General features: G+C 37.0%; 2 protein-coding genes across 5 annotated transcripts; one reads left to right on the forward strand and one right to left on the reverse strand.

The window, feature by feature from the left end:
* Nucleotides 1-51: 51 nt before the first annotated feature.
* Nucleotides 52-8,503, forward strand: mys-2 (Histone acetyltransferase; the record flags this gene model as incomplete). Of its 4 annotated transcripts, none has more annotated exons than NM_001330941.4 (10): nt 52-214; nt 338-504; nt 1,248-1,470; nt 2,549-2,713; nt 3,310-3,396; nt 4,446-4,544; nt 4,600-4,729; nt 6,219-6,446; nt 7,640-7,903; nt 8,060-8,503. In NM_001330941.4, the coding sequence occupies 10 exons, from the start codon at nt 59-61 to the stop codon at nt 8,092-8,094; spliced, it is 1,554 nt and encodes a 517-aa protein (NP_001317768.1). The 4 variants fall into 4 exon arrangements, with proteins under 4 accessions (NP_001317768.1, NP_001309531.1, NP_001317769.1 ...); NM_001322689.3 differs by having other exon boundaries at nt 54-214; nt 8,068-8,503; NM_001330942.3 differs by lacking the exons at nt 52-214; nt 338-504; nt 1,248-1,470; ... (2 more) ...; nt 4,446-4,544; nt 4,600-4,729 and having other exon boundaries at nt 6,254-6,446; nt 8,068-8,150.
* Nucleotides 8,504-9,891: 1,388 nt separating this feature from the next.
* On the reverse strand, nt 9,892-23,508 carry kal-1 (WAP-type 'four-disulfide core). Its single transcript, NM_061067.9, has 6 exons — nt 23,398-23,508; nt 16,298-16,372; nt 14,165-14,329; nt 12,658-13,215; nt 11,188-12,186; nt 9,892-10,299 (listed from the first exon to the last, which is right to left on the reverse strand). Exons 1-6 carry the CDS (start codon nt 23,503-23,505, stop codon nt 10,102-10,104), a joined length of 2,103 nt encoding a protein of 700 aa, NP_493468.2. The 5' UTR covers nt 23,506-23,508; the 3' UTR covers nt 9,892-10,101.
* Nucleotides 23,509-25,156: the final 1,648 nt, after the last annotated feature.

Consider the following 25,156-nt stretch of genomic DNA (forward strand, 5'->3'; position numbering starts at 1 on the left):
TTATATCGAATTTTTCGACCCGATTTTCAGCCGATTTCAGCAAAAATTTCCAGACAAAATGAGCAAACGAGAGCCGAGGAAACGAGCACACGACTCAACAAATGAGGCAGCTGCTCCCGGCGGAAATGACAGTGAACCCCCGCAACAACAAATAATGCCAATAATTAACAAACGATATATGGTCGAGAAATTCATTATTAATACTGTGAAAAAGGTTCGGAAATCGCTTTTTTTTTTTTTGTGAAAAAATCGATTAAAAACCAGAAATTATTGTTGATTTTTCCTGAAAATTTTCGAGAAAAATCTCTTTTTTTTCCATTAAAAATCAAATTTCCAGGTGGTCGCCGTAATTATACACATTGATTTTCGAAAACCGCCGCAAGAAGTCCGCACGAATAACTATAAATCCATTGAGAATCACGAGCAAGGAGCGAAAGAGCTCATGTATTATGTGCATTATGAGGAGTTGGATCGGAGGAATGATGAATGGATTACGCTGGACAAGTTCGTGTGGAGAAAATTGCAGAAAAATGGGCAAAAATCTATGAAAATCGCGAAATTTCGAGCAAAAACGTATTTTGGTTGAGGCTGAGAAATGTTGTAGTTTGTAGTTTGTGAGCCTCACTCAATGATGGTTGAGGCTCGAAGACTACAAACTACAAAAATAGATAGCCTCAACCAAATGCATTTCGCTTAGAAATTCCTCATTTTTTGCAGATTTTGTTTTTCAAATTTTCACGATTTTTGTAGTTTGTAGTGGGAGAACCTCACCTAGAGGCACTACAAACTACAAAAATATTAGCCTCACCAAAAAATGTTGTAGTTTGTAGTTTTAGCAAAATCTGATAAGTTTTTTTGAAAATGTTTAAAAAAAGCTAAAATTTGCAATATTTTGAGCAAAAACGTATTTTGGTTGAGGCTAAAATATTGTAGTTTGTAGTCTCCGCGCCTCACTCAAAAATGGTTGAGGCGCTGGGACTACAAATTGCTAAAACTACAAACTACAACATTTTTTGGTGAGGCTAATATTTTTGTAGTTTGTAGTGCCTCTAGGTGAGGTTCTCCCACTACAAACTACAAAAATCGTGAAAATTTGAAAAACAAAATCTGAAACCAAATCCATTTCGCATCAAAATTCTCTCATTTTTCGCCGATTTTTCTCAAATTTTCACAATTTTTTGTATTTTGTAGTCACTTAGAGAGACTACAAACTACAAAATTCGAAAAAATTATCGATTTTCATTCAGAATTCTCGTAAACGAAGTGGTAGTCGAGCCGGTGATCAAAGTGCCCACAAAAGCGCCTGTCGAAGATCTACACAAGGAAATTGTCGTCGGACCGCCCGTCATAAAGCCATCTGGAGCCCTAACACGAAGTCAGCGGAGGACATTGGAAGAATATTCACATTTAAAAACGGATCTTAATGATTTGGACGCCACGACCGCCCGGCTAGAACGGGAACATGAAGAAGTACGGGATTTTCTGAAGAAAATTCGAAAAAAATCGAAAAAATTGGTTGAAAATCACAATTTTCTCAATTTCACTCCAAAAAGTGCCAAAATCTGGAAAATTTCATTAAAAAAGTACCCTTTTTTCACCCGAAAAACACGATTTTTTCTCCTTAAAAACTTGGTTGAGGCTAGGATTTTGTAGTTTGTAGTGTATAGCGTCAACCAACATTTTTTACTGTAAAAAAAGTGAATTTTTCAATGGAAAACCCACTTTTTTGAGCTTTTTAATCGAATTTTCAAATTTTTAAGTCAAAAAATCGAGATTTTAAGTCAATTTTTGCATTTGAATAGATTTTTTTCCCATAAAATCCATCCGAATTCCCCCAAAATTCTTTTTTTTTTTTGAAGAAATACGGGACTTTTGAGAGAAAAATCGAAAAAAATCGAAAAATTTGGTTGAAAATCACAATTTTCTCAATTTTCGCTCCAACATGGGCCAAAATCTGGCAAATTTCATTAAAAAACACCCTTTATTACCCGAAAAACACGATTTTTTCTCCTGAAAAACTTGGTTGAGGCTAGGATTTTGTAGTTTGTAGTGTATAGCCTCAACCAACATTTTTTAACTGTAAAAAGTGCATTTTTCAATGGCAAACCCACTTTTTAAAGCTTTTTATCAAGTTTTCAAATTTTTAAGCCAGAAAATCGAGATTTGAGTCACTTTTTTTGCATTTAAATCGATTTTTCCCATAAAATCCACCCGAATTCACCTAAATTCTTTTTTTTTCTGAAGAAATACGGAATTTTTGAGAGAAAATTCGAAAAAAGTCGGAAAATCTGCTCAAAAAAGTGTAAAATCCGCTTTTTTTAATAGAAAAATCAAATAAAAATTGGTTGAGGCTTGAAATTGTTGTAGTTTGTAGTCTATAGCCTCAACCAACATTTTTTCAATGTAAAACGTGAATTTTTCAATGGCAAACCCACTTTTTAAAGCTTTTTAATCAAGTTTTCAAATTTTTAAGCCAGAAAATCGAGATTTTAAGTCAATTTTTGCACTTTTATCAATTTTTCCCCCTAAAATCCTACTTTTTTTGCAGCGTACAAAAGTGAAGAACATACCACAAATAACGATAGGCGCTCACGAGATTCTCGCCTGGTACTATTCACCGTTTCCGCCTGACTGTGAAAATTTGGACATTTATATGTGTGAATATTGCCTACTCTACACACCTCATCACGAACGATTCAAGCAGCACATTGATGTGAGAAAATGCTTTTTTTTTGGCAGTTTTTCCCGTAAAAATAGCCAGAAAACCGGAAATTTGGCCCAAAAATACGAAAAATCGATCCATTTTGTAGTTTGTAGCCTTTTTTCCGCACAAATTTGGCCTAAAAAGCTCCAAAATAAGTTTTTTTTTTTCCCAAAAAAAATTCCGGCTCTGGCTCCGCCCACAAAATGGAAAAAATAATCCGAAAAAGGGCGTGGCTTAGGCTCCGCCCATAAAATGGTTATGTAGTTTGTAGTCGTTTTACTGAATAATTTTCTAAAAAACTCTAAAATCAGCATTTTTCTCGAAAAATCCCATGAAAAACTGCATTTTTGGCCTTAAAAACTGGGCGTGGTCAGACAAGCTCCGCCCACAAAATGGGCGTGTTCATACAGGCTCCGCCCATAAAACGGTTTAAAAAAACCGAAAAATGTGCATATTTTTCCCATTTTCTCTTTTAAAAAAAGTTGTAGGAATCTGAAAATTTACTTTTTCTTCTATAAAGGGGCGTGGCTTAACACAGGCCCCGCCCACAAAATGGCTAAGCATTTTTTTTTGTAGATTGTAGTCAATTTTCAACCCGATTTCAGACGTGCAAAGTGCGTCAACCTCCCGGAAATGAAATCTACCGAAAAGATCATCTATCAGTGTACGAAGTGGACGGAAGTGGACAGAAGGTACCTGAAAATTACAAATTTTCTGGAAAAATCGCCCAAAAATTGGATTTTCTGGTCAAATTCGTGAAAAATTCGCCAATTTTCAGTTTTTTGAGCGAATTTTGCATTATTTTCAGCTTTCTCTGCGATTTAGACACTTTTTTTACTGAAAATTGCATTACTCTCAGATTTTTCAACAAATTTCGCACTATTTCCAGCTAAAAACGCCAAAAACAGATTTTCTGGCGAATTTACTCAAAAATTGCCAAATTTTTAGCTTTTTTGTGCAAATTTTACATTACTTGCATTAAAGTTACCCTAAAATGCCGGAAAATCGCCGGAAAAATCAGATTTCCGAGCAAAATTTATCGAAAATTGCCCAATTTTCAGCTAAAAACTCCGAAAAATCAGATTTGTTGAGCAAATCTATTAAAAAATTGCTCTATTTTTTGCTTTCCCTGCGATGTTTTTGTAATTGAATCGATTTTAGCACTATTTTACTCAAAAATTGCCAATTTTTCAGCTTTCTCACTCATTTTTGCCCTGATTTCCGCTAAAATTACGCAATTTTCAGCTCTATTGTCAGAAATTTCAAAATTTTATGCCCGAAAAAAGCCAAAAATGGCCTATTTTCGACTATTCTCGCTTTGGTGGCTATGGCCATTTTGTAGTTTGTAGTCTCTAAGCCTCACTCAAATTTGGGTGAGGCTCAGAGACTACAAACTACAAAATTGGCTGAGCCTCAACCAAATTCATTTCGAGACGGATTTCCATAATTTTTCCAGTTTTTTTCTTAAAATTTTTGTAGTTTGTAGTCTCTGGTCCTCATCCAAATTTGAGTGAGGCTTAGAGACTACAAACTACAATAATTCGGTCAATTTTTCAGCTTTTTCAGCCATTTTTGCTCTATTTTACTCTAAAATCGCCCAATTTTCAGTCAAAATCGCCGGAAAAGTCGTATTTTCCAGCATTAAATCAGATTTTCTGTTGAATTTACACAAAAATTGCCTAATTTTCAGCTTTTTCAGCCATTTTTTGCCCCTTTCCCCCCAAAATTGCCCATTTTTCAGCTCTACTGTCAGTGCTTATGCCTACTTTCCAAACTTTTCATGGATCACAAGACGCTCTACTTTGACGTCGATGATTTCATGTTTTATGTGCTTTGCGAGGTATTTTTCAGCTGAAAATCGAGATTTTCAGCTTAAAAATGGCCTAAATTTTCAGACAGACGAGCACGGAGCCCATATAGTTGGCTACTTTTCACGAGAAGTCGAATCGGCAAATAATTTGGCGTGTATAATGGTTTTTCCGCCGTTTCAGAAGAAGGGATACGGAAAATTGTTGATTCAGTTTAGTAAGTTGTTGAAATTTCGTTTGGAGCTGAAAATTTGAGGTTTTTGGCTCAAAATTTGATTTTAGGGAAAAAAAGAAAAAAAAAAGTGAACAAAAATTAATGAAAAAAAAAGAAAAAAAAAGAAAAAAGAGAAAAAATAGAAAAAAGAAAGAAAAACATAAAAAGAAAGAAAAAAAAAGGAAAAAATAATGAAAAAAAGGAAAAAATAATGAAAAAAAGGAGGAAAAAACATGAAAAAAGGAGAAAACAAAAAAGGAAAAAATAACAAAAAGAGAGAAAAAATAGAAAAAAGAAAGAAAAGAAGGAAAAAAAACGAAAAAAACGAAAAAATAATGAAAAAAGGAAACATGAATGAAAAAAAAATGAAAAAAAGAATTACAAAAAAAATAAAAAGAAAAAAGAAAGAAAAACAACGAAAAAGAAGGAAAAAAAATTGAAAAAAACGAAAAAAAAAAGAAAAAATAATGAAAAGAAAAAACAACGAAAAAAAGGAAACAAGAATGAAAAAAAGGAAAAAATAATGAAAAAAAGGAAAAAATAATGAAAAAAAGGAAAAAATAATAAAAAAAAGGAAAAAATAATGAAAAAAAGGAGGAAAAAACATGAAAAAAGGAGAAAACAAAAAAGGAAAAAATAACAAAAAGAGAGAAAAAATAGAAAAAAGAAAGAAAAGAAGGAAAAAAAAGAAAAAAAAAACGAAAAAAAAAAGAAAAAATAATGAAAAAAAAATGAAAAGAAAAAACAACGAAAAAAAGGAAACAAGAATGAAAAAAAGGAAAAAATAATGAAAAAAAGGAAAAAATAATGAAAAAAAGGAAAAAATAATAAAAAAAAGGAAAAAATAATGAAAAAAAAGAGGAAAAAACATGAAAAAAGGAGAAAACAAAAAAGGAAAAAATAACAAAAAGAGAGAAAAAATAGAAAAAAGAAAGAAAAGAAGGAAAAAAAAGAAAAAAAAAACGAAAAAATAATGAAAAAAGGAAACATGAATGAAAAAAAAATGAAAAAAAGAATTACAAAAAAAATAAAAAGAAAAAAGAAAGAAAAACAACGAAAAAGAAGGAAAAAAAATTGAAAAAAACGAAAAAAAAAGAAAAAATAATGAAAAAAAATGAAAAGAAAAAACAACGAAAAAAAGGAAACAAGAATGAAAAAAAGGAAACAAGAATGAAAAAAAGGAAAAAATAATGAAAACATTTTTTATTCGATTTTCGGAATAAAAACTTAAAAAACAATACCAAAATATTCTAATAATGAAAAAAATTGAAAAAAATGGAAAAAAATTAAAAAGTATGAAAAAAAAATAGGAAAAAGAAATCAAAAATACATTCAAAAAAGTAAAAAAAATGATTTAAAAAAAAGGAAGAGAAGAAAAAAAAAAAAGATATTTTCTTTTTTTTTAAATTTGTTTAAATGTTTCTTATTTTTTTAAAAATCGAAATTTTCCACCATACCGGGTATTATCTACTAAAAACGAAAAAATTTTCAGGTTACGAGCTATCCCGCCGCGAAGGATACATTGGAATGCCCGAAAAACCGTTGTCAGACCTCGGAAAAGTGTCATATCGCAGCTATTGGTGGTGGCGACTGATGAAATTGTTTCATATACACCAGGGACATACAGTAACCGCCACGTTTTTGTCGAATGAGTCGGGCATCGCCGTCGATGATATTGTTTCGACGTTGATTACGATGCGCATGTGCCGACAGTATAAGGGTACGCGGTTTTTCGCCGAAAAAATCTGAAAAATTGAACAATTTGAGCCCGAAAACCTGATTTCGGCTATTTGTCCACTTTTACGCACAAAATTGCTTAATTTTCAGCTCTATTGTCAAAAAATTCAAAATTTTTGGCAAAAAATGGCCTATTTTCGATCATTTTCGCTTTGGTGAGGCTATGACCATTTTGTAGTTTGTAGTCTCTCAGCCTCAGTCAAAAATGGTTGAGGCTGAGAGACTACAAACTACAACATTGGCTCAGCCAATTTCCCAATTTCCTTAATGTTTGAAGTATTTTCTGAGAATTTCGCTATTTTTGTAGTTTGTAGTCTTTGAGCCTCACCCAACTTTTGAGTGAGGCTCAGAGACTACAAACTACAAAATCGGCTTTACCTCACCCAAAACGGTTTTTTTTTCTATTTTTCGACTACAAACTACGAAAATTCGTTAAATTTTGCGACTTTTCACGAATTTTTCCTCAAAATTTCCAAAAAAAAAAATTCGGACAATTGTAGTTTGTAGTCTGTAGCCTCAACCACTATCGGTGAGGCTCAGGGACTACAAACTACAAAAATTCGTAAAATTTTGCGATTTTCACTAATTTTTCCTTAAAATTTCAAAAAAAAACTCAGAAAACTTGTAGTTTGTAGCCTGAGCCTCAACCATTTTGGGTGAGGCTCAGAGTACAAACTATGATTTTTTTTAACTTGAAATTTTGCGATTTTGCACGGATTTCGCTAGTTTTTTCTTCAATTTTAGTTTCAAATTTCCAAAAAAAAACAGAAAACTTGTAGTTTGTAGTTTGTAGCCTCAACCACTTTGGGTGAGGCTCAGAGACTACAAACTACAAAATTGGCTTAGCCTCAACCAAAACGGTTTTCGTCTATTTTTCGACTACAAAATTGGAATTTTGCGATTTTTCACGGATTTTGCTTGTTTTTTCTACAATTTTCCCTTAGAATTTCCAAAAAAAAATTTCAGAAAACTTGTAGTTTGTAGTCTCCTAGCCTCAACCATTTTGAGTGAGGCTCAGAGAGACTACAAACTACAAAATTTTTTAAAAACCTGAATTTTGCGATTATTCACCAATTTTTCCTTGTTTTTTCTTCAATTTTCCCTTAAAACTTCCAAAAAAAAATCTGAAAACTTGTAGTTTGTAGTCTCTGTAGCCTCAAAAAACCAAATTTTCAGAACCCGAATTCATTCCCGGCGAGTGGTACGTACGAATTCATCGAAAAATAGTGGATCATTGTGTAATGTGTGGCTATGGTAAACCGCCAAGGCTCCTACTCGACCGGACCAAAGTCCGCTGGGCTCCGGCCCAAACTCGGCCCGAATTCGAACGACAACAGCAACGGACGGCCGCAGCGATGACGTCACGCAGGGCCTCGAAATCGCAAAACGTCACACCCCTGGTCACGCCCCTAGCCACGCCCCCAATTGAGCAGAAGCCTGGTATGACGCGGGAAATTTGAAAATTTGAGAAAAAAATTTTTGAAAAAAAATTTCTTTTTTTTTGTTGAAATTTAATGTTTCCCATTATTGATTTTGAATATGTTTTTTTTTGAAAAAAATAATTTTTTTTTCGCAAAATTTTTAATATTCCCTAAGTATTTCAGAAGACACCTACACCCCGTCGCCGCTGACAGACCACCATGTAGCTACGGATGCTCCCGACCATATCTCATTGCCATTGAACTGAAAATTTGTAAATTTTGCCGGTTTTTTTTAAATGGAAATTTATGGAATTTTGAATTTTTTGAAAAAAAAATTTGCAAAAAAATTTTTTTTTTCGAAAATTTTTTTTGAAATTTTTTTTCGAAATTTTAATTTTTAATTTCCCTCCTCGAAAACCCCAAAATTTTCCAGAATTTTCAGTATTTTTTTGTCTTTCTGTAAAAAAAAATGCATTAATCATATATAATCATTATCATTATAATCACTATTCATTTATTCATTGATCTCCTTTGCCCCGCCCCGCCGCCTCTGTTTTTATCGATTTTTTTCTTCTTCATGTTTTTACGTTTTCCAATAAACCTCGTATAATAATTTAAACTTTTTGCTAAACTTTACATAACACGGATGATATTAATAGCTTTGTTGAGCGGAAAATTTGAAGTTTTTCAAGAAAAAAAAAATTATTACACATTCGTGGAAATATTTGGACAAAATTTCTACGAATGTGTAATAACAATTTTTTAAAGGATTTTTTGTCGGAAATAGGTGCAAAATTGGAAAATGTATTAAACTTTTATATTTAAAGTTTGAAATTCGTACGGAAACTAAAAAAAAATCTGATGCGAGAACCAAAAAAATCGAAAAAAATTTTTTTTCTGATTAAAAAAAAAGGATTAAAGGACGATCCGTTCTTCAAGTGCTATGCACTGCGGATCTGGGATTCAGGTACACTGCCTGGTGGTGATCCCTCTGGGCTGTAATTTAAGCCACGTCCTAGCCGGGGACTGTGGCCGATAATCCAGTCGTGGATTGCTCCACTTCCCAATAGAGGCTGGGTGAACCTAGGGGGTGAGGCCGGACTTGAACTCGTGACCTCCAGACTGCTAGCGGCCACCACTACCGACTGAGCTATCTGCCCCCCTCTTTAAAAATTTTTTTCTAAAAAAAATCGAAAAACGAACACGCGTGATGAGCAACTAAAGTTGAGCAATGGGATGCAGCACTAATAGAGAATATACGGTAAAACATCTAAAATCTGAAAAAACCAACCGAAATACGTCCAACTTTATCCATATTCTCCAATTCTTCACTTCTTTTCAGCCTTGTCGTCTCTGTTACATCATCACTAACAACACGTCTATGCGCAATTCGATCACGCTTTACTTCGAGAATTATCTGTCACAGGTTGTTGATAATTTTCAGTTTTCGTTATTACACATTCGTGGAATTCTTGGGCCGAGATTACCACGAAACGGGGGCATATTTTGAAAAAAAAGACAATATATATTAATACTAATGGCTTCACCGTATATTTTACTCTCTGTGGCTTCCCACCAACAATCTATTTTTTCGTGTAACAATCTATTTTTCGTGTAACAATCTATTTTTCGTGTAACAATCTATTTTTCGTGTAACAATCTATTTTTCGTGTAACAATCTATTTTTTCGTGTAACAATCTATTTTTCGTGTAACAATCTATTTTTCGTGTAACAATCTATTTTTTCGTGTAACAATCTATTTTTCGTGTAACAATCTATTTTTTCGTGTAACAATCTATTTTTCGTGTAACAATCTATTTTTTCGTGTAACAATCTATTTTTCGTGTAACAATCTATTTTTCGTGTAACAATCTATTTTTTCGTGTAACAATCTATTTTTTCGTGAAAATATGAAAGTTAAATCAGAAATATATTTTTTTTTGTTGAAAAATGGCCCAGTTTCTGAAAAAAAACATTTCTGAAAAATTAAAAAATTCCAAACAATTTTTGTTCAAAAATTTATTTATCTTACAATAATTACAAAAAAAGTTCACACAAGTAAAATTAAAACCCGTTTTGCTCAAAAAACCCGAAATCACATGAAAAATGAGTCTATCAAACTACTAGTCGGCTTATTACACGTTCGTGGGGCCACGAATGTATAATAAGAAAAATATTTTGCCGGAAATTAACAAAGAGCACATAAAATCGAGCAATTATAATAACCTCAATAAGAGAACCAAGAAAAACGACGAGAAAATCGAGAAAATCGATAATTTTCCGGAAGATTCCAGTGGCAGCTCGATAATTTCTCCTCCGGGGAATCTCTGTATCGCATTTGAATCCAAATCCGGATGTGTCACAAATTGAGTGCTAACCGTACGTCCCAATCCTTTATTTGTAATACTTTGAACCTGAAAAAGTCAATAAAATCGATAATTTTTCGGAAAAAAATTTTGGAATTTTTTTTTCAAAATTATCAAAAAAAAAAAATTTTTTGTGAAATTTATTTGAGCAAGTTTTGGTATTTTTGTACAAATTGCACAATTCTAAGGAATTTAGCTGAAAAATCGTGGGAAAACTATGAACGTTGACCGAAAATGGAATTTGACGCCGCAAAATGCTCTCAAAACTTTCAAACCCTTGTAATTTGCCGGAAATTCAAAAAATTTTGAGTTTTTTGCACAAATATTGTAAAATTCTCTTAACATTCAGAATTTCTAATAATTTTGGTGTTGAAATCACGGAAAAAGGTCGAAAATTGACTAGAAACCAGCCACATAAGAATTCGACGACGAAAAATGCTCTATAGAGTTCAAAACATTTTAGTTTGCCGGAAATTTGCAGAATTTTTCGATTTTTTGCACAGATATTGTAAAATTCTTCAAAAATTCTGTTTTTCTGTGAGTTTTTGTGTAACAGTCACGAAAAAGTGTCGAAAATTGACTGTAAAGCACATAAAAAAAGAATTTGACACTTAAAAATGAATGCTCCAAAAACTTTGAAATTCTTGTAGTGTTTTTTTGTTCTTTTTGCAAAAATAGTGTAAAATTTTCTGAAAATTCCGAACTTCTGATGATTGTGGTGTAAAAATCAAGTAAAATGGTCTAAAACCGCACCCAAAAAAAATCGACGCCGAAAATTGCTCTCAAAATTCAAACCCTTAAAATTTGCCAAAATTCTTAAATTTTTATGGGTTTTTTGCACGACTAATATAAAATTCTCTTAAAATTCTCAATTTTTAATAATTTTGGTGTTAGAATCACGGAAAAAAATATTGAAAACTAAGAAAACCCGCTCACCTCAACAGTATACACATATCCTGGCGCCAAATTCTCATAGCGAACCTCCCTGAGCTGTGGCTGATTGATCGTAGTATTGGTATCATGATTGATCGGGGAACTCAACAAAATTCGATACCCAATCACCGTCTGCATAGCATCATGATGGCGGGTCCAATGACAGTGTGCACTAGATTCACTTGTCACCTGGCACTGAATCGGCGTAGTCACACTGGAACAGTCAATCGGTGTCAGGGAAGACGTCTGATCGCATGTATCCGTAGAAAACACCCCATCCACTACAAAGTCTCCGGTTAGGGTGTCAGTCACCTCGACTTTATAGTCACAGTCAAAGCTTAGGCCTTTAAGGAGCGCCGAGCAGTCTGTGACTCGGAGGTCATGCCACCGGGTGTCCGAGTGATGGTTCGGCTGGTACTCCCGGCAGAGGGTCTTCCGGACCTTCACACTGAACTGACGCTTGGCAGGGGTGCAGTGGGCTGCGTTGAGCCAGTTTAGCTGGGTTTGAAGTTCGGTGTCGAAGAATGGGGTCTGGATTTCTAGGTGGGCTGGTTGGGGGCTGTTGGGCCTGTTGGGGGCATGGCTTGACGTCTTAAGATCCTTCAAAGAAGCTTCAATCTTCAGCTCCTCACTTCCATGAGCAATTCGGGCCTTTGGGCCAGTATAGGGCTCTCGGTCCTCTGGTACAGCTGACAAGGAATCCGCAGTCCTGATAAAAACCACACCCTTCTCGCCGTGCAGCTCCCCATCACTAGAATCCACAGACGCATGGATCTCCACTAGATACACAGAATTCGGAAACAGGCCCGTAATCTCCGAGCTTGTCGCGTGGCTTGGGACTACTACAGACTGCCGGTCACGTTCCTGGATCCCGATGAACTCCTCGTCATCGTCGGACTGGAGGCTTCGCTTTTCGTGGGCCGCGAATTCAAGGGTGGATTTTTTGCGCATTTGCTCCTCGAACGCGTCGGCTTCCGATTTGGTGGAGGAAGCCCAGGAGATCTGGAAAATTGGAGGAATTATCGGTTGGTCAACTGAAAATCTAAAAAAAATTAGAATTTTTCGCTTCAAAAACCGCAAAATCATCGAAAACTGCTATAATCTTGCGAATTTCAACCGAAAATTACCTTGAAATATTGGAAAGTTGGCTTGAAAAGCGCAAATGCGAAACTGATCATTTTACATGTAATTCTACAAAAAGTGTGTGAAAATTAAATGCGTGCAAAAAATGCAGTGTCCAATGGAGCGCGAATACGGAAAACGGTCCAAAAATACACTAGAAAGAAAGTCAGAAAATTTTCAAATTTCAAATTTTTAGTGAAATTTCCCAAATCTAAGTAGGCTCGGCCAAAAAGCGAAAAAAAAGGTTAAAATTGACTGAAAAGCGGAGTTCGACGCGGAAAACTTGAAATTTCTGTAGTTTTTTACACAATTACTTTACGCAAAAATTTCAGATTTTATATGGCCCCTTACCTGATAGTTCTTTATCGGCAAATCACTTGGTGGCGGGTTCCAATGCACCATCTGATTCCACAGTCCACTAGCCACCACCTTAGAAGCCCCCAGCGAAAGATCCTTGGGCGGTGGTGGTGCCTTAGCTTCCTTTGAGATCTTAAACGGCTTCGACGGACTACTAAACCCTAGGCTTCCCTCCTGAGACACTGCAGCCGTCCTAAACTCGTAGAACCTTCCAGGCGAGAGAAGGTGCTTCAGGATCGCGTACGGCTTGTTGCGAACTGTCACCGTCTGCCATTCAGTCATCGCTGACTCGTCGGCGTGAAGTCCCCAACGCCATTGAACAAGGAACAGGTTAGCATTCTCGTTTTGCTGGGCCTTGGAGAGTCTTCCAGTGGCCCATCGGATGATGATGCTTCGCTTTCGTTTTCTCTCCTGGACACTGATATTTCGTGGGATCGGGAGAAGCTTGATGTCAGAGGATCGGGGTTTTAGGCACTGACGGGAGCAGCCTGATGAACAGCATTTCTGAGTTTCCGGGCATTCTCCGTCCATTTGGCACAGGGCTGAGCATTCCTGCAAAAGAAAATGGGGTTAGAGATGGGGAGTCGAAAATTTTGAATCCTGAATTTGTTGGTTCGGCAAATTTTCCGAATTTGCCGGACACGTGGTGCCAGAGTATCTAATTTCGGCTTGATCTACGTAGATCTACAAAAAATGCGGGAGAAGATGGTTAAAAACGTGCTGACGGCCCTTTTTTTCCGGCAAAACATTCCCGCATTTTTGTAGATCAAACCGTAATGGGACAGGCTGACACCAGATGCACGGGCAAATAAATTAGAATCGAGCCGTGACGCGGCATAAATCAACCCCCAGTCGTGGCCAAGCCAAAATGGCCTAATTCGGCAAACTTTTACATTTTGAAAGATGCAAAAGTGAATTTGACTACGAAAAATGCTCTCAAAACATAGTAAAAGTTACGGGATTTGAGTAACCCAATTTGCCTAGCTTAAATTCAGATTCCGGTGGAACTACCAGCCAATTTTTTCCTACAATAGTGTCCATTTTCTAGAAAAATAAATAAAAAATAGTTATTTGCCAAAATTTCAGAATTTAAACGTATTTCTATCCAGTTTTGAACAGCTCTAATCTCCAAATTTTGAAAAAAAAAATCCCGGCTTTTAGACCAAAATCTCTAGTTCCTTAGCACCCTATTTCCCAAATTCCGGGTCGAAAATTCCCAGATTTTCAGTCTCATATCCTTCTAAGTACCTATAGTCCCTACTAAAACGCAACAGGTGATCAAACACCTGTTACTCTTAAAGAATATAGGTTTATCCGCTAATCCCACCTGTACTTGTATTTGCCCCGGCACCTTTTTGAAGTACCCGCGAAAATACTTGAAGGTATTTGAGTTGCGTACTAAGCGGATGAGCTCTAAAAGGGTGTTCGAATATGGAATATTAACCTGGGAATTCGAGCCGAGTATCTAGAAGCTCGGAGGGCTCTAGATTTCAAAACTTACATAGTTCGATTGATTGCTGACTGATGGGCAGGCGCCTGGCTTCTCCTGGTAGATCCTCTGTAGGTAGTGACAAGAATCCTCACAAGTCTCCCGATCATCCGAGGCTACGCAGGACTTTTTGCAGGCTTTGATATCGTCGAATTGTTCACGGCATGGGGCAGAGCACTGAAATAAAAAAAAATTAATTTTGAACTAGAGATTTTCACTTTGAACGGTCATATCTCGGTTAGTTTTGAAGAAATCAAAAAATGCTTAACTACAGAAATATAGAACACATTAGAGCAAATATTTTGTCAGTTAACCGTTTTTTGATAAAACCAAAGATAACTGAGCTACGAGCTTCTAAACCGGATTGATGCACCATGTCCAATGTTTAGCTTTAGCGGGTCATATCTCGGTTGAAAATAAAATAATAAGAAAATTTTAAATTGGGATAGTATAGAGAAACATATAACAAATATTTTGTCAGTTAACAACTTTCTGATAAAATCAAAGACAACCGAGATATAAGCTTTAAAGCCAAGCCCCGGAACCATGACCCCCCTCAGCTCTCCAGCTTCTTGTTGATGTGTGACACTTGCTCATTTACTTGTGCTCATTCCATCATCATCATTATCTTCTTCTTATTTCCCCACACAACTATACACCTAATTTGATTCATTTCCAACTCTTCACACAAGCACGCGCATAAATGTTTTGTCAAGTAGGGGTATAATTATGATCGAGCACCCACTACCCGTGATTTTGGGATTTCTTGGGCTTCTGGGAGCATTTTGAATTGAAATTAGCATTTTTATAATGAGCAGAACTCTAGAAATTTGAGTTTTGGTGAAAAAACTTTGGAATTTAAGCTCCATAACCTTTGAAGAAGGTTCACTTTTTACGCCGAAAAATGCTCTTAAAATCTTGTGACCTTTGTTGTAATTTTGCCAAACATCCAATTTTTTTTTTGATTTTTCAGACAGGCATAGATAAATTTGCGTGAAATTTGCAATTTCCGACAAATTTAGTTAAAAAAAAAACTGCGGAAAAGTGTTCAAAACTGAGTAAAAACCAGTTTCAGTAAAATTCGACGCCGAAAATTGCTCTTAAAAATTTCAACTGCTCAAAATATGCCGCAAATCGCAATTTTTTTTAATTTTTCAGACAGTCAGAGCTAAATTTACGAAGAATATTTTCAATTACCGTTAATTTTAGTCTAAATAACACGAGAAAAGGTTCAAAACTGAGTAAAAAATTAGCATCAGCAAAATTCGACGCCGAAAAATGTTAAATTTAGTTAGTTTTAAATTTAGGTAAAATTTTCAATTTCTTAATGAATTTGATCGAAAAATACGTATAAAAGTTCAAAAATTACCGAATTCAAAATTCTTGTTTTTTTTTACAAAATACTGCAGAACTTAGGTAGATTTTGTTCTTAATTTCTGCCAATTTTAGTCACAAAACACGAGAAAAACTCCCAAAATGAGTCAAAACCAGTATCAGCGAAATTCAACGCCGAAAATTGCTCCTAAAGTCTTCAAACTTGTCGTAAATGCTCAATTTTAGCCGAATCTACAGCTTTGTTTTTACATTTCTAACTAATTTTACGTCTAAAAACCCTACTCTTTCCTCTTAACTTTTACCGGTTTCCGTCTCACAAGAGACACCGCCAAATTTTACGACAACACATCACCGAAGAATTTTAACGATTACGGTAATTATCGCCATGCGCTGGGCTGGCTAAGCAAAGAGAGAGAGACACATCTGGTGTCATGTGTCATTAACCAATGCTTTATGGCTTTTTTGAGCGGCGGTGTTACGAGATTCTTGAAGTTGTTGCCATGTGCCGCCGCCGTGGCCATATGGATGCCGGAAATTTGGTAGGGCGGGCGCCAGAAATGGGAGCTCCGGTACCCCATAAATCACTTCAGAACCGGGGTTTTTTGGGAGCTCTAGAGCTTGAGCTCAAGGCCTAAGAGCAGACGTGTTTGCAATGTCATGAAACAATGTATCAAGTACATCCCCAGCACTTCATCATGTTCTTGAGAATGGGTCAAGGATGAGGTCATATGGCGTGTTGGTACTGATAGAATTGTAGTCTCTAGCCTATTTGGTCAAAACACCGTAAAAGCAAAAATGCACACAACTTACCGCTGAGCAGGTAGCGTCCTCTTTGCAAAGTTGGATGATGTGATGTTTGAGAGTCTTGCGGAGTTCCATGTTGTTCTGGAAAATTGAATTTTGAGAGAGTTTTTCAGATTTTGCAAAGTTTTTGGCCTAAAAATCGCATTTTCCAAGTTATTTTAGGCCTAGAAGTTGGTGCACAAATGTGAAAAACTGAGGTTTAGGCTTAGTCTTAGGCGTAGGCTTAGGCCAAAGCTTGGGGCCTTATGCCTAGGGCCTTGGGATTAAAACTTTAGGCTTAGGCTTAGGCTTGGGCTTAGGCTTGGGATTAAGCTTAGGCTGAGGCTTGGGCTTAGGTTAAGGGCCTTGGGATCAGAGTCTTAGGCTTAACTTCAAGAAAGTTTAGTGTTACAAAATGTAGTTTGTAGTTTTTGTAGCCGCTAACCAACTGACCAACAGACAGAAAATTCAATTTTTTGTAGATTTTCCAGTGTTTTCAGGTTCTGCTCAAATTTGAGGCAATGCAAGGTTCTCAGTCCGTAGAAAATTTGGACTTTCGGTTTGATCTACGTAGATCTACAAAAAAAATGAGGGAGAAGAGACGCAGAGTTCTCAACTGATTTTGCATGGTTTAGAACGTGCTGACGTCACATTTTTTGTGCAAAAAATTCCCGCATTTTTTGTAGATCAAGCCTGGCACCACGTGTATTTCCACTGTACACCATATCCCACATATCCCCTGAAATTCCAAAAGTCATAACTTTTATGTATATAGTGAAGAAGAACAGGAAGGTGGTGGTGTGCTAATTCAGGCGTGAACATTTGTTTTCGCGCACCTTCCGTCCATCTTCCGTTCATCATCATCTTCTTCTACTGTGTGCTATCCGGATTATTGTCCCCCCCTACTACCGTTGGTTCTACTACAAAAGTCTGAGAAGAAGACAGTAAGGCAAATGGTGCGGTACTAATGCATATAGAGGCTTAAGCCGTAATGGTATGTTGGTGGTGTTGACCTGGAGGCTTTGGGAAGTGAATTTGGAGTCCAAAAAGGCAGATTTTAAGCCCAAAAAGTGAATTTTCACTTCAGAAAGGCAAATTTGTAGTGTTAGACTGTTTGGACTTCGAAAATGTCAATTTAATGCTGAGGGAGTCGATTTTTACCTCATGACTTCCCCCATGAAAAAGTCTATTTTGACATTAAAAAGTTAGTTTTGACGTCAAAATATCAAAATTTTTACTTCAAAAGGTCAATTTTCACTCCGGAAAGCGAAATTTTTACTTTAAACTATTAATTTTGACCCCGTGCGGGTAAATTTTCACTCAAAACCTCAAAACGACCAATTTCTACCCAAGAAAGCCAATTTTTCACTCCAAAACCGTTGATTTGGGCCCTAAAACGTCAAATTTTCTGTTTTAAACTGCCAATTTTTACTCAGGAAAGCTAAATTGTTACTCCAAAACTTTAACTGTTGATTTTGACCCTAATAGGCTAAATTTTTACTCAAAATGGTCAATTTCTACCCAAGAAAGCCAATTTTTCACTCCAAAACCGTTGATTTGGGCCCTAAAACGTCAAATTTTTTGTTTTAAATTGCCAATTTTCCAAAAGCGAAATTTTTACCTTAAAATGTCCAAACTTTACAACTTTAAATTTCCGCTAACATGGTAAATTCCCACTACAGAAACCCAAATTTTCCCCTGAAAAAAGTAAAACAGACCCCCTCTAAAGTATCAAATATCTGTCGAAAAGTCGAAATCTCAAATGTTTTTTCTTTTTACCCCCAACCCCGCCGGCCATAAACCGTCTTCGTGTCGTGTTACCCATCTGGCACCATGAGAGACGTTGATGCATCGGTTCTCATGAATCTAATACCCGCCGTTTTTTGTTCGGTTGTTGGAGTTGGAGTAAGGAGAATGGATGAGGGTTTTCAGGGAAAATTGGGAACCCCAAAATCTGCAAAATAAGCAAAAGTACTCTGCAATGTAAATTGGCATCACTTTTTGCTCATTTAGATGTGTAAGATTTTGCGACTTTAAGCTCAAAAAATCGCAATTTTTAATGAATATCTATAGAAATTAGGGCACTTTGGATCATGTTAAGGAACATTTGAAGTCTGGAAATCGGTTGGAATGTAAATTGACATCACTTTTTGTCCGGTAAATTTTCACGACTTTGGCCTCTCATAATCGCAGTTTTGTACAAATTTAGTCGATTTTGCGGTGGTTTTCACGGTGTTCCAAGAAAAACCAAAACTTCCTATTATCCAGAGGACCCCCCACCTAATCCAAAAATCCATCCATCCATCCAGCAGCTGCGCGAGTCCTCAAAACAATACCCGCCTGAATTTTTCATGAACTTTTCCCGTTCCTTTTGGGAACAAATCGTGAGAGAATCGACACCACCTCTCTGATTTGGTGCTCAATATGAATTTGGAATGAGCCACCGTGAGCACATTAGCATATTGTATCTCAAGTGGGTTACGCCAGCACAGATCAAAGCGCTTCTAATGATTTGTTACGTGACGGGGGGTGGCGATAAGCAGCAGATTGCGTTAGATGGAGGCAGGGTCTGGGACAATTTATGACAATTCGGACGGTGGTTTGTTATAATTCGGGCGGTCCATTGTTCCTTTTACCCCAACAATAACACAAAAAACACTTGAACCGAGTGCAAATTAACCTGTAATTAGGCGAAGAGCACCTCTTTTTCTAATAGGCACGTATTGTTTTAGAAACGTTTAGAACTTTACCGCCTTTTTTGTGGTCTTCCGGTAAAAATGCCATGTATTGCACTTTACCGGTGCTTTCAGAATGTGGTACAAAACGTTTAAAAGATACTGGTACCCCACCCCACCCCCCCCCCCTTGACAAGGTACCCCTCTTTGCAAAACCCTGGCATCCCCCTCCCCCTCTCCTCTCTTGTCCCCCTGATACCCCCTGGTCCCCCTGATACCCCCGGTCCCCCCTGATACCCCCTAGCCTCCCTGATGCCCCCTAGTCTCCCTGATACCCCCTAGTCTCCCTGATACCCCCTAGTCCCCCTGATACCCCCGGGTCCCCCTGATACCCCCCCCCCCCCCTGGTCCCCCTGATACTTCCTGGTCCCCCTGATGCCCCCTGGCAAAACTAGACCTAGAACTCATCCCCCCTGCCCGTATCCTCACATATGTTCCGCTGGCCAATTTATTAGGGAAATTTTTAATTTCCCATCGTCTATAAAACATTTATCCATCCCCGCCAGATTCCGTTAAATTTACACTAAATCCACATAGTATCCGAGTCAATTCATTTATGACCCCCCCCCCCCCTCTTGGCGCCAAACCTTCGTGGCGCCGGGGAGGGTAAGATTGATGAACTAGAAGGGTGCTTACGATAATGATCTAGCAAGAAAGGTTACAATAACCAAATGGGAACACGAGGAGTGGTAACAGGTGAATGACAAATTGTGACAGGGTGACAAGAGGGCGAGGGGTAACATTTTAAAAAGGAAAAATTGGCAAATCAACTAGGTACCATACCTATGGGAACTTAGATGTCAGAGTGAAAAGATACCTCATATTTAAGAGCCTTGCTATGTATGGATACTGCTGTGAGTTTAGGACCCTTCACAGCCTGAACTCCTCCGCGCATAGGGTCTAAACCGATATAGGCTCTTAGAAGACCCTAAGGTGCACCAGCCAAAAAAGCCTTACCATGCCGAGTCCTAGTGATCTCAGGATCCATGATCTCAGGGAGCACGTATTTCTTCAACCAAATGGTCTAAGCTAATTTAGGCCTTCAGTAGACCTCTATCAAGCTCATGGTTTTTTTTGCAAAGCCTCCCTGGTCTCCTACAAGCTTAGAGGCCAATCTAGATTTTTAGAACACCCATTTCAAGCCGACCGTCCAGCTTTGACCCTAACCAAACTAGGGCCAACCTAGACTCCCTAGACCCCCAAAGTCACTAGATTTCTGCTCCCCAGGACCTTCAATTCGTACTTTTTTCTCTTCTTTTTCATGTCTTTTCTTCTCTCCACCAAACCCCTAATTATTGAGAAGGTCCCCCCACAAACTACTAACTAACTTTTTTCGTTAGCAAAGCATAGTAGTAAAGTCACTCTCTTTTTGACCTCCGACAGCGCGTGTCATTGTCACTGATTGATGATGTTCGTTAGAGCAAAAAAGAGGAAAGGAGCCGCCAAACTAACATATACCTGACCTCACACCAGCAGAGCTTCCCCCTTTTCCAATATCTTTGCCTTAATCCGAACCTTCTATATGAATATATATTCATTATTATAATTATTACCCCACCACATTCCTTTTCAAGAGATTTCAAAATGAAAAGTAGTAGTAGTAGTGTTGAGAAAGAGATTGGAATCTAAATCCGAATGAAGACGCGGAGGGGTCTCTCCATAAAACTAATTGCCGTCGAGTTTGTGATGCGTGACAATTTCTTGGCCCTGATGCGCGCAGTAAATCATGAACAGCGGTTGTCAGTAAGAGAAGCGAGTAGGTTGTAAATTGCGCGCGGTACGGTGGTCTTGAAACTGATACGGTGGGGTACGGTAAAAATTGGCTAAAGTAAAAAATTGGTTCCCACTGGGCTAAATTATGCTTAAATTGAAACTGATGTCACCTGATTTTTAGGAATTTTTAAAGAATTTTTGGAACTGAAGTATCTTAAAAATGCTTTAAATTGGTCTAAAATTATCAAAATTTGCAGAAAAGGAACAGAAAATCTAGCTTGAAAACTCTTGAAATTTTTCACACCTCATAAAAAGTCATGGACAAGGTCGAAAAATGGTTCAAAATTCTGAAAATTGGGAGAAAAACAGCCTGAAGGCTCTCAAAAGCGGAGAAAATTAGCTTAAAGCATGTGGAATTAACCGAAATCAGCTATCAAAAATCAATCAGAAAAATCAGCTTAAAGTAGCTCGAACCTACCCAAACACTGTCAAAATCTGTTCAGATCACCCAAAAAATCTAGAAAAATCTCAAAATTTGGATAAAATATGTGTAAATTAGCCCAACAAATTAGCTGAAAACACGGAGAAATTGCTCTAAAAACATTAAATTTTCAAAAAAATCACTAAAATCTGTGTAGAATCACTTAGACACCCTGAACAGTCGGTTGCACCATGTTAACCCTTGCCGAGTTTTGACCAAAAATGGTGCAAAATGTCACAAAAAAGCCTGCGATTTCCCTCAAAATCCATCATCAAAATCCCCTAAAAGCTCAAAATTTGGACAAAATAGGTAAAAGTTAGCCTAAACATTTTCAAAATCGGTGAAAATTCACTCTAAAACTGCTAAAACAGTCCTAAACTCGTTACACTGTATAGAAGTACTGAGGAGCCCTTTATGGCCGGTTGCACCATGATAAAACAGATAAAACTCGTCGAATTTTGGCTAAAACTGATGCGAAATTTTTCTAAAAACCCCCCAAATTTCCGGAAATTTGTCCCAAAAACTCCAAAATTCCCTCCCAAGGCCAAATCAATGCACTCTTGAGTGCACTTGGCCGACCTCGGACCTCCTTATTCGAACAAAAGTTTGTGTGTGTGTGTGTGTGTGGACAATGTGTGAATATGACAATAGGGAAGAGTTCACACCGGAAGAGGGGTCTATTCATAACATTCCGAGAGACCTCCTAGGGGTTATTAAGTGGGTCCAGCTACCAAGTTTTATGACTCTTCCCCCCTACCCCTCACCCTATCCCCCCTTAGTAAGAGTCAACAAAAACAACACATTAATTTAGTTTTAGAGCCCAATTCCCCCCCGCGCAGCTGCTCTTTACTTTTATCGTTTACAACATCTAGAAACAACAATGAGTAGTATATGTGACACCTGTAGGGGAGGAGGTCAGGTATCCATCCCCCCATCAGCTGGCAGGAAGTGGTCCCTGCTATTACCCCCACCCCCCTCCATTAGATTTTATCTAGAAGAAACAATGTTTCTTTTTTGAATACCCAATACCTCCATCTTGATAGCACGTTACGCAAGTCACTTTTAATGTTTTCATATACAAAGAGGTACCGCTTAATGTACTAAAATTGCGTAAGGTGTATCGATGGACTCGTATAAGTTGGCGGGCTAGGTTTTTGAATGGTCTTGGCTGGAAAAAGCAAAAATAGATGATTTACAAATTTGAATTTCCCGCCAGCAACTGTATTACTGTAGAAAATGTGAAAAAAGTTTTGGCGGAGATTCAAATTTGTCAAAAAACATATTTTTGGCTTGATTTTCAAATTTTTTTAAAAAAATGTTTGGCGGGAATTTCAAATTTTCATTGAAAATCTAATTTTGGCGGGAATTTCAATTTTTTGAGAAAAACCAATTTTTTGGCGGGAAATTCAATTTTTCTGAGAAGCTACATGTTCGGCCAAAAGTTCAAATTTTCTGAGGAAAATCAAATTTGGCGGGAAATTCAAAATTTCAAAGAAAATAGTTTTGGCGGGAAATTTAAATTTTCTGTGAAAAAAAATTTGGCGGGAAATTCAAAATTTCTGAGAAGAACTGTTTTGGCAGGAAATTCAACATTTCCTCAGAAAACAAATTTTTAGCGGTAGATTCGAATTTTCTAAGAAACTATATTTTCAAGCGAGAAATTCAAAATTTCAGAGTAATTTTTTTGGCGGGAAATTTGAATTTTCTGACAAATTATATACTCAGAAAATTGCTCCCAAAAGCTGAAATCCCCTTCAAACTCCCCCAGAAAAAAAAATCCGAATTTCCCGCCAAATCCCGAAAATTCGCCAAATCAATTCTATTTGTACACCCATAAATTACACTGTACAGTATCTTGCTTGTAAATCTCCCAAAACTTTCTTTGGGGGAGGTCTACCCTTATCAACATCTCCTACCACCGGAATTCGCCCTTGATTGACATGTTTGTTCTTCTACATGTCGTCGTATATTTAGGCGGGGGGGGGGGGGGGGGTATCCACTTGAAAACCGAGAAAAGGAGCCGCTATGTGTGTGTGTGTCGGTATTTGGAGAGCATGAAACAATGACAATATGCCTAGGTCACAGGTACTAGAGCCAAGTGGTTATGGATATAAGGACTCTTTCCTAGATTGTGACATGGTGCATCGATTTTTGCTCAATTTTTCCCATAAATTAGCCAACAATTTCCAAAAACTCACTTGTAGCCTCTGATCCATCAAGTGAAGGCATTGAGCCTGACATCGAGTCGAAATTAGCTCGTCCGGGCTCACGGAGCCCAATATGAATAGGAGCAGCAGTAGAATCATGTGCTGTAAGAGTAAAAATGTGCAAAAAAAAAAAAGAAAAAAAGAAGTTAAAAGAGTTAACGAGCCCAATTTGCATATTTTATGAACTGGCGAAGGGGGAGAAGAAGATAAATGTAGCTTTTTAGGGGGTAAAAATGCAGTTTTTGAGTTAAAAATTGAAGAAAAATGAGGAAAAGTACAGCAAAAAGCTCAAAACTGCTGAGAAATCCGATAAAAACTATGTAAAAAAGGAAAAAAGCACATGGTGCATCGACTAACAAATTTATCGATGCACCATGATTTTTTCTCGAGTTTTCTCGAATTTTTCGTGATTTTTAAGCTTTCCCTGTTGTTCTCTAAGTTTCTAACATCTTTTTCCGTTTTTTAAATTAAAAAATAACACAAAAAATACCAAAAAATGCTCAAAAACCTTACAAAAATATGTTAGAAACTCAGGGCAATGCTCACGGTGCATCGATCAATTTTGAAAATCTACGAAAAAAACCTTCAAAACTAAGAAAAACTCAGAAAAAAGCTCATGATGCATCGAAAAATTAAGGAAATCTACAAAAAAAAACCTTTAAAACTACGAAAATTCAAAAAAAAAGAAGTTATGGTGCATTGAGAAAAAGAAAAAGGCTTTTCAGAAAAAGGCTTCAAAACTACAAAAAAAATCAGAAAATCCAGAAAAAAGCACATGGTGCATCGACTGATCCAGTGGAACCGCCAAAAATTCAGAAAAAAAACCCCACGAAAACCCAAAATTGTACAAAATGACCGTAGAACCCGGAAAAATTCGCCCCAAAATCTAATAAAATATTATGACAAACGACAAATAACAATAGGGGGCCTCTAAATGATACACGCGTTCCCAAACAAACATATTAAATTCATTGCCCAGGGAGGAGGTACGGGGGGTGAGGAATGACAAGAAATGGGAGGGGCATGGAGACAAAAGAACCGCCCATCCGTTCTCAGAGACGCAGGGAGGAAAAGGATGGGGGAAGGAAGAGGGGAAGAGTCTGATTTGGTGAGGGAGCTCAGGGTGATAGGAAAAAGAGTATATTATCGAAAAAATACGATCGCACAAATTTCTCATAATTTATTTTTGATCTACCTCTGTTGAACTTGACTCCGCCCCCAATCTTGTTTCCGTTGTTAATTTGTTGTGGCTGTCTTGTAGAAGGTAGGGGAGGAGCCTAATCAACAAGGTAGATCAAAAATAAATTATGAGAAAATTGTGCGATCGTATTTTTTCGATAATAATTTGAAAAATGGTCTGAAAATCTGTTTAAAACCAAAACCACAGAGAAATACAGAACACTCATGGTGCATCGACAAATTCTAGGAATTTGAGGAAAAACTTTCAAAACTACGAAAAATTGCAAAAACCCCGGCCAAAAGCTCATGGTGCATCGATAAATTGGGGGAATTTGCGGGAAAAAAACCTCCAAAACTATTATACGAAAAATTTTTTAAAAATCGAGAAGAACGCTCATGGTGCATCGACAGGTTTGAAAAATGTATAGAAGAAGGCTTTAAATATACAAAAAATGCAATAAATCTAGAATAAAACACATGGTGCATCAATAAATTTTAAGAATTTGCGGGAAAAAAACGTTCCAAACTATGAAATAATTCAAAGACCCCGGAAAAAAGCTTATGGTGCATC

Source organism: Caenorhabditis elegans, chromosome I (assembly GCF_000002985.6).
Source record: "Caenorhabditis elegans chromosome I".
Taxonomy (NCBI): Eukaryota; Metazoa; Nematoda; class Chromadorea; order Rhabditida; family Rhabditidae; genus Caenorhabditis; species Caenorhabditis elegans.

What these genes read in the sequence shown, in the direction of transcription:
- kal-1 (NM_061067.9), bottom strand. Translation starts at nt 23,505, where the DNA reads ATGATTCTACTGCTGCTCCTATTCATATTGGGCTCCGTGAGCCCGGAC. An exon ending in TCAGCAATCAATCGAACTAT is followed by an intron (nt 13,216 to 14,164) that starts GTAAGTTTTGAA and finishes TTTCTTTTGCAG; the next exon opens with GAATGCTCAGCCCTGTGCCA. An exon ending in GATATGTGTATACTGTTGAG is followed by an intron (nt 10,300 to 11,187) that starts GTGAGCGGGTTT and finishes TGACTTTTTCAG; the next exon opens with GTTCAAAGTATTACAAATAA.